At 51.5% G+C, this 9,187-nt stretch overlaps 1 protein-coding gene across 1 annotated transcript; it reads right to left on the reverse strand.

Moving 5' to 3' along the window:
- Positions 1–474: 474 nt before the first annotated feature.
- On the reverse strand, positions 475–3,714 carry LOC136493444 (histone-lysine N-methyltransferase, H3 lysine-9 specific SUVH5-like). The gene is made up of 2 exons (XM_066489528.1): positions 3,568–3,714; positions 475–3,445 (listed from the first exon to the last, which is right to left on the reverse strand). Exon 2 carries the CDS (start codon positions 3,382–3,384, stop codon positions 700–702), a length of 2,685 nt encoding a protein of 894 aa, XP_066345625.1. The 5' UTR covers positions 3,385–3,445; positions 3,568–3,714; the 3' UTR covers positions 475–699.
- Between the last annotated feature and the right edge of the window lie 5,473 nt (positions 3,715–9,187).

Below are 9,187 nucleotides of genomic sequence, written 5' to 3' on the forward strand. Positions count from 1 at the left end.
TTCCTAACCCCAATCTAAACAAGGCCCTGATGTCATTGCTGGTGAATGGTGCTCTAAGAATTTCCATATATGGAAAAATGCTCTAGGAACCTGTAGCACCTAGCAGTAAGCCAGTAATATTGCAAAATGCTCAAGGAACATAAAATGTTTGCAACTTGCACGAGCCAGAAAAGCTCAAGAACAGAAACCTAAAACCATACAATAGTATTCAGACCGATGATGTTAATCAAAATGAAATATCAGGAACAGTTTGAAAGACACTAAACAAGTGCAAATGAAGCTAGAATTTTCAAATAAAAGTACTGAAACATGAATATCTCATTCCATATTGTAAAGCATGATTCACGATAAAAATAAATTGTCATAGCATGACCACAGGCTATAAATTCATGGTAGAGTGCTAGTTAATAATAGACCAACCAATAAGGAATGGAAATTGTCGAAATAGAAAATTCATGTAAACTTATTGGCATATGCACACATTAGTCTTCACATTGAAAGATAAACATACAAAATAACGAATAGGATGGGAAAGAAGGAAAAAAACTTACCCCACTGACAACTAGAAACACTGGTGTCTTATCTTAAATTTTTAGTCATACCATAATCTAGAAGCAGGTGCAATGACACAAGCTCAAGTTCAGTTGTGCCTAAAAAACTGCTGATTCTAAACTTAATACAGCAACTTTCAAAATAAAATTAATACAGCCAGCCATCACACTCAACCGAGCCACAGAGGCATTTCTTCTTCTTGATGTTCCCATTGGCATCATGAACCTGATCTATTTTGTAATTGTAGTGGTATAATAGTTCTTGGTTGGGTCGAATATCGTCGCAAGCAAAGAACATGATATGAGGGACACTGATATCTTCATGATCATAAAGGACGTTTTGTGCATATATGTTTGGGGTGCAACTATGATTGATAAATTTTGCAAAGTTCCCCATTTCTGAAGCATCAACAGCAAATCCAGTTTCATCGTCTTTGCCCGGACCCTTCTGAAGTGACGGTATAGATCTTGATAGGCCCTCCCAAAGTGACTCATCATAATAATTGTGCCCAATAGCAAATAAATACTCATCATTTGTCCTTTTTTGTGCTTCTTCATCCTCCAACACTTCTCCTATATATTCACACACAAAGCTTCCAGATGGTATGAAGTCAAGAGTTCTCACACCCCAACCCATTGATTTTGTTTTGAAGATTTGCAGCCGAAACTTGAGCCCATGTTGGCCAACTCTGTTGTGACATGTAGGAGGGCACTTGCAAGAAGGCCCACACTCATAAACGAGAGGCTTTGCTTCTACAATGCGGCCTTTATCATTGAAAGGGATTTCTCCACCATTTTTCACTGCACATGCACACTTTTTTGAGTCTGAGCACCCACCTACACAGCCACAACCTGCTGGAGGAGTTGGACGATAGTTACGGGGATATTGAAGGCGTGAAGTGTAGCGATAGGGCATTGGGCACTCATCGGATATTTTGTTAACAACAGGTACTGGAACTCTCTCCAATCCACGTGATAGATCTTTGATGATAACATTGTCATTTGATCCAGAGTTCCCTGTTTGCAGAATTTCTTGGATGTCAATGTGTTTTTGCCCTTTCATTCTTCTCAGTTGGAACATATACACATAACGGTCTCCATGCTCTTTCTCCCTCCAGTACTTCTCAACAAGGTATAAACCACCATATATATAAGTAGGAAATTTCTTTTTTCCATTTTGACTGGTGAACCCATGGATAACACGGACTGGTGTATTAGTGTCCATGCTCTTTTTAAGAGCCAAGTTGGTACCCTCTATCCTCTGATTGACTGTAACTGCCACTGGTCCAGCATATACCAAGACATCCAGATTATACTTGATGTCAGAAGATTGTGCACATGACACAACACTAACAGCCACAGTAGTACCATCATCCTTCTTGGTACAATCAATACCTACCCTGTGTGGGTGATGGAGACCAACAACACAAAGCTCAACCCTCAGATGAAAGATATCACCAGGATAGATTCCAGGCACACTGCCAATATATTTCTCATCATCAAACTCTGTGGAGAACCGCTCCCTGAAAATTTTGTAAGCCCGTAGATCAGCCCGCATGTTAAGCACTTCTTCCCTCGAATTATCCTCTTCTTCATCTAAAAGCTCCCGATAAATTAACCGGAGATCCTGTAGAGACCGCATGATGCGCTCTCTAACGATTGGACCTCCATTATGTAGCATCACTTCATCCTGATAATCGTTATCAGTTTTCCTCTTTTTACATTCAGTACCAGTCCCATTTTCACCTTTCATTGAGAAGTTATACATAGCAGAAACTCTAACACCAGAATGAGCACTTGCATAACACCGCACAGAGCTTCTAGTTGCTGGAGCACACTGTGTTGAACTGCCGTCAAACCTGTATGCTGGACTATCAGGAGATCCATTATTGGAGCCAAAAGCATCAGAGAATGATCGCTTGTACCCAGCCTGGAATCTCCATGGTACAACTGCCTTCCGTCCCTTGCGGCAGTACGTTCCATTACCATTGCCGCCAGGAGTCGCCGAGCTGCAACCTTTGGCTGTTGCGTCATTCTCCTTGGCTGCCCCATCTCCCATGCTACACCCCTTTGCGGCGTGATAAGAGGAATCTCCCAAGCCAACATTTCCATCAGGGTCCTCTGACCTGAGTCCTGAAGCAGAACCATTGCTCTTTGACCCGGTCTGATCCACAAAGGGCTTCTTCAAACCCTTGGCAGAGCACTTCTCTGCTCCTACATTGATCTCAATCACCTCAGGGTCGCAAGCTGCTCCATTGCCAGCACCCCTGAAATCCGGGGTGCGAGCATCCTTCGAACTACCATCACAGTTAGAGCTCCCCAGATTGCAGTCCTCTCCAGCGGCAGCCTCGCCACCATCATTGGCACCCCTGCTATTTCCAGCACCTTCCAATGGAGAGCTCTTCACCCAGCCACCCCTTACAGACCTGCCCGGATTGCATGCATTTCCGGGTCCAGGGCGACCACCATTGTCCACATCAGGGCTCTTCAAACTCTGACCTCGAGTGCATCTCTCCGATTGCTCCTCTCCTCCAACAACTCCCCCGCTCTTGCCGCTGCTCGGCGCCCCACCTGATCCGAAAATTTTTGCGTCGCGGAAACCGTTGGTTTCACCGCCGGCGCTCGGCGCCCCATCCGATCCGCAATTTTTGGCATCAGGGACGCCGGCGGTATTACCGCCACCGCCGTTGAGCGCTGCGTCGTTGGCGGAGGCGGCGTGCTTGAGTGGCTGCCTGACGAAGCCGGGCTGGAAACGCCAGGGCACGAGTACCTTGTGCCTCCGCACGCCGTCCGCTCTCGGTGCCGGTTTCGCCGCCGCCGCCCCCATCTCCATCCAACGCCGCCGCTGCTCCGCTCGGACTCACCAGCAGACCCCCTCCGAGATCCCCTGCCCCCTGGACGCGGATTAAAAAGAACAAAGGAACACGCGATGTCTCAGTTTTCAGGTGCTCAAATCGAATACTGGGGGCCGACCTTGCGGGCGAGCCGGTAGACCGGAGTTCTCCCCGATGCGTACCTGGAGATGGAAACGGCCCACGGCGCGGCGGAGCGGTTCCGGGATGGGGGCGGGGAGTAGAGAGCGACGGCGCAGTGGAGGATTTCCTTCCGGAAATGGCGGAACTGGCAGAGAGGGTTGGGTGCCGGAACGAGATCCTCTGCGGTTAGGGATGAAACCGGATCTGTTACGGACACACCGATATTATATTTGTTTTCGTATTTATGTTCAAATTTGGATTCAAATATGAATAATGTCAACTATGTCGGATAGGATACGATTGAATATCGATATCATAAATATGTGATTTGAGTATTCGGATACGGATACGATATCGGATGTTGGATATCCGGACTCAGATATAGACAGATCTCAACCCCTCTAAACGGATTCAGTTTCGAATACGGTCGAAAAATATCCGTACCGTTTTCATCCATATCTGCAGTCATGGCAGCGACTGCTCTCTACAGTCAGGCCGGTATTCGACCGTTCACTGAGATCCAACGGCAACCAGCTCCCACCAGGCTTCGTTTGCGCCTGAGTCGTCGAAGCACTGGGCCTTGGCCCAACAAGCATAGCGTTGTTGCTGGCGTTTTTGGCGCGAGGTCCGCATGCCCTTCGGTTTCTAGCGTGAGGGTAAGCCTTGAGCGGCGATTTTCTTGAGGCCGGTGGTCACTGCAAAGAGAGATTCAGGGAGGATAATTTAGTCGTCTTCCAAATTCCGAGTGCCAGTACAGGCTTCTCTAGCTCGGCCTCGTCGACCGGCACCACCTTCCTGTCGTCGGCCTTCGGCGGTGGTGCCGAGATGGTGACAAGCCAAAGACGAGCAGCGACAGCGACGATAAACAATCCAGCCTCCAACCGAGGTGAAGCGTGCGGCGAGCGTGGTGGCCAGCGCGGGGCCGGCATTACGCCATTGCTGTCCTTGTCGTCATGCAGCTCATTGTCACAAACCCGTGGTTCTATCTGTGCAGGAATTGGAGTAGAATTGGAGTCACAAGCTAGTTTCAGGAAGAACAGAGCATATAGGATTGAAGTTTTAGTTATTCATCTTGCATGGCTCATATGAATGCTTCACATTTTTGTGTAGTTTCAGAAAAAAACAATTTGAACAAATTTCAAGCACTTGTGCTTCCTGTCTAATTTCCTATTCAAACAGGCAAACAACCTTCGGAGGAAGTGCAACTTTCCTGCACAAACAGATTTCACCACATATGCAGCTTTCTTGCACAGCCACCTGGAGCTCGATCATCAGGGACTGCACCTGGAGGTGTGCGTATCTCATCACCGAGCAGGACCGAACATGGCACAGAGGGCAGGGGCGCTGCCGGCATCCATGAGACCCACAAGCTACGCGAGGAACGCCCCTGCGAGGCTGCGGCTACGACAGCGTATGAGCGACAAGGCAACATGAAGGGGAGGAAGCTAGATTCACAGGCTCGCATGAGGGATTTAGCTCGAGGACGCGTGACAACAGCCTTGGTGAACGAGCGAGTGACCGAGCAAGATACACAAGATGCCAGCCACGGCGAAGAAGACAGCGTGCTCAAGCGTCACTCGTGGGCTTTAGATGGGCTGCTGGACTGCCTGCGTGGTAACTGGCTCATATGGTCCTTCGGATGGCAGCCAACGACACAGATACGCTGACGGCAGACTGCAGTCGATGAGGCCGACTGCAGGGGATCTCGTTCTTGGGTGCCTGGGATAGCGCCTTCTCCACTCGAGCGATGCAAGGCTCGCTCTGCCTCGAGACGACCGGTGCCACGGGTATATATGTACATGCAGCCCGCAGCCGATGGCTCGGCCCGAAGCCCGCCTTTTTAGCCTAGCCCGAGCCTAGCCTAGCCCAGCCTTTTTCGTGCCCGTGCCGGCCCGACCCGAGGTAGCAGGCCGTGCTTGGGCTGCTCCCCCTGTCAAACCCTAATCCCCATTCCCAATGGGAATTTCCCACCCACCGGCCACCAGCCGCGGCACCTCTCTCTCACTCTCGCAGTCACTCCTGCCACCCCCGTGCCCACCACAGGGCAGAGGATCCTCACCTCCGCTCAGGCGCTCACCTCGACAGATTCGGCGTCATGCGTCAACCTCCGCGTGGCCAGGGGCTCCTTACCTCCACGCGGTCGCGCCCTAGAAGCGCCGCCGCCGGCGTGCCTCTACGGCCCTACCTCCTCTTGCCGCGCGTGGCCGTCGGCGTTGGGTGCGGCTGGATCCGCCACAGCCCTCTTCCTCATCTTCACCCCCATGCCTCTAGAAGCCGGCGACCCCACGGGGCAGATCTGCGGGAACAACAGCAGCCGCTGCACCGCGAACGGCGCCTACCACGCCAACATCCAGCGGCTCGCCGCCACGCTCCCCACGAACTCCTCCTCGTCCGGGAAGCTCTTTGCAACGGCCACCATCGGCGAGGTCCCCGACACCATCTACGTGCTCGCGCTCTGCCGCGGCAACACCAACTCCTCCTGCAGGGCCTGCGTCCCCACCGCCTTCCCGAACGCACAACTGTTGTGCCCCTACAACAGGGACGTCAGCATCTTCTACGGCTCCTGCCTCGTCCGCTACTCCGACCAGAACTTCCTCTCCATCCCCTTCTCTTCTCGTCGGATCCGACGTTGAGCGCCGCCACCGCCTCCCGCCTCTCTCAGCCAGCGCCGCCCCTTCGCCACCCGTGCCTGGCCTGGAGGCGACGACGACGCCTCCGTTCCCCTCTCATCTGCTGGGCCAGCACGGCCTGCTAAGACGCTCAGGCTTTTCAGGCCGGCCCGGCCCAAAAAATAGCCCGACAGCCCATGCCTGGGCCGTTGACCAGGCCCGGCGCCCGGTTTGGCACGGCCCGGGAGGCACGACGTGCCGTGCCGGTCCGACCCCTATCGGGCCGTGCCTGGCACGAGCCAGCCCGTTGGCCATCTTTGGCCACGGGTTGGCCCAGCCCGGGTGGCAGCTGTGGAAGAGGGGCTGCCTTCCTGTTCCTGAGGCTCCTGTAGTCTGTACACCTGTCCTGATCGGGAGCGGTCTTAGCGGTTTATATATAGGAATCCACCTTCATAGATCGTCGGATTCTGATTTTTAACGCGAGTAAAACCTCTGGACTTGGGTGCTTGGCTGATTCATAAATAGAGTCGGACACTCGGACTACGTAAATTAATTTTAAATTATTTTTGACCTGTAGTGATCGGAAGCGTTTTGTGAGCGGTTTATGTATAGGAATCCACCTCAATAAATCGGATCCTCATTTTATTTAGGTCCCTGTTTGTTTTCGGGAGTGGCCAACGCGCGGCGAGATTTCTCGCCGCCCAGTTCAACTTCCCGTGTTTCGCGTGACGTACGGCCGGCCAATGTGTGTCGAACGCGGAGCGTTTGACGGGATGTTTGCGTGTTTGCCGCTCAAACACGCCGTGGATGTGGAAACAAACGCGGTCTTATACAGGTAACATCTAGATTGGCATTCGGCTGCCTAAAGATTCACGTACGGAGTCGAACTACGTTAAATTGTTTTGTCATTAAACCGTATCACATCACTTCTCTTTATATGAACATAGCAGCCACGTTGTTCCATTATTACTAGATTGGATATAAATTTTCGTAGATTAAATGACTCGTGCTGCCAAATTTAACCCTTGGTTATACCTCCATCTATAATACCGTTGGCTCGATCCAAGTCGCTCACTCCATTGTTGATAACATCATCATCACAAACAAAATCATCATTAGGCATCTTATCAAACTATCTAAGTCATTCCATAGTTGTTTTCTTCATATTATATCTGTTTTCCTTTAACTTTACTAAGTTGAGTAAGTCATGACCTACGCCTAACAAATGCACTGAGTGTGTATGGCTGCTTTTCTTTTTAGGATTTAAATGCCTAGGTGAGGCAAGCTCCTAAACATCTATTCTTATTTACAATTACAGAAATTGATAGGTGCAAGCTATTGCATGTTTATATGGGTATTTCCACTTGAACGCACTTTTTTTTTACAACAACAACTTTTAATATATAATATTAAAGCACAGTAAAAACAGTGTGGGAAAAGAATTCCCAGATTACAGAGCACATATAAGTAAAAGCTACTACCAATCTGCTTTTGTAGATATATGTGATGCTTCCGTCAGGAGCACGGGGCCGTCGAGGCCATAGGGCCCACGAGAAGTGGCCACGATCAAGGGTCCTCGTTCTTGCACTCCGATAGCGCAGTCGGCGCTTTCCTCAACTGTCTGATCGACCCGTGTCTTTAAGAATTAATAGTCTTGGGCCATAGATAGGATGAAAGTTTCACTAGACTCAACAACATGGATCTACAGCCATCATCGTCAAATCTGAGGACCTACATCGACTGACGTTGACTGTCAGCCGAACATCAGTGGTTGTGTTACCTCTTCCATATCTGCAGGTGGCCAGAAGAGCAGCACAAAGAAAATCGTAGAGATAGGTATGTGCCACACCCACACACCACCGAAATTGAAAAGTGCGGACAGATAGAGCACAAGAGACGTGGCTGGCACGTGTCACCAGGAATGAGCAGAGACGGGCACCACAACCTCCTGCATGCGAAGCACCTGGCAATGACGGGCCCCACAGCGCAGGAGACGAGCCCCACCATGAAGCACTGTGGCACGGACGAGGGAAATCTCGAGCGAAGCCGCGAGCCACGCTCGGAAGTCCATCCGCCGCCGCCGCCGCCGCCGCGCAGACCGCCTTCCATTCTTCCCCATCGAACGAGATGGAGAAGCTGGCTTTGAGCAGCCGGAAGACAGGGGATGCGGGCCGTCGTGGCCGCCAGCAACTCCTGCACTTGCCGCAGCGCCGATTTCTCCGCGTCGCTCCGCCCCCACCATGCGAAACAGACCCGCATAGCGACGAAGATCTGAACTGCAAATGTACAGAGGACACAAGAGGAAGAAGGGGACCTCGTCATCACAAACGCCTTGACAAGCCGGGCGGAGGGCACCCGGTGCCCGGCGTCCAAATATAAATGTCCATGCCGCAGCCGACGGGACGGCCCGAAACACGGTTTTTGGCCGGCCTAAGCACGGCACGGACTGGTATTATACGGACCCAGGCCAACACGGCCGGATGCATCAGACCGTGGCTCTATTCACTTGCTCTTAAATTTGATTTGATCTGTTTTTTTATTCAGAATAATGTTTTCCTCTCATAAATTTCTTCAGAATTTTTTTAAATCATCCAAATTCCTCCAGAACCATACCATCCGAACAGGCCCGTGTCCGGACCGCACCCAGGCCCGTGGGCTAGCACGATACGGCACGTATTTTTTATGGTAGGTCTGGTGGTGGCCCAGTAACCACTATGGGCTGGCCTGTTAAGATCCTAACTATTCAAGTCATGTGCACACTGTAACCCTAACTCTCTCAATTCCACACCCCCTCTCCCCGCGCCGCCTGACTCCTGCTCGCGAAGTCGCGACTCGCACCGCGTCGCGCTGCTTTCCTCCCACGCCTCCTCCCCTCACTCCCTCACCCACGACTCCTCAGCCCACACCACTCCTTCTTCATCGTCCGGCCGTCCCCTCCGGCTCGTGACGCCACGCGGCGCTACCTCCTCGCTCGCAGTGCCGCCGCCGACGGCCGACACCGAGTGCGGACGCCGACGTCCCCTCCCTCTCCTCGAGCGACGTCGCTGGGAAC

This window comes from Miscanthus floridulus, chromosome 11 (assembly GCF_019320115.1).
Source record: "Miscanthus floridulus cultivar M001 chromosome 11, ASM1932011v1, whole genome shotgun sequence".
NCBI classification, from domain to species: domain Eukaryota; kingdom Viridiplantae; phylum Streptophyta; class Magnoliopsida; order Poales; family Poaceae; genus Miscanthus; species Miscanthus floridulus.

Excerpts from the sequence above, each read along its gene's own strand:
- LOC136493444 (XM_066489528.1), bottom strand. The coding sequence starts at position 3,384 with ATGGAGATGGGGGCGGCGGCGGCGAAACCGGCACCGAGAGCGGACGGC.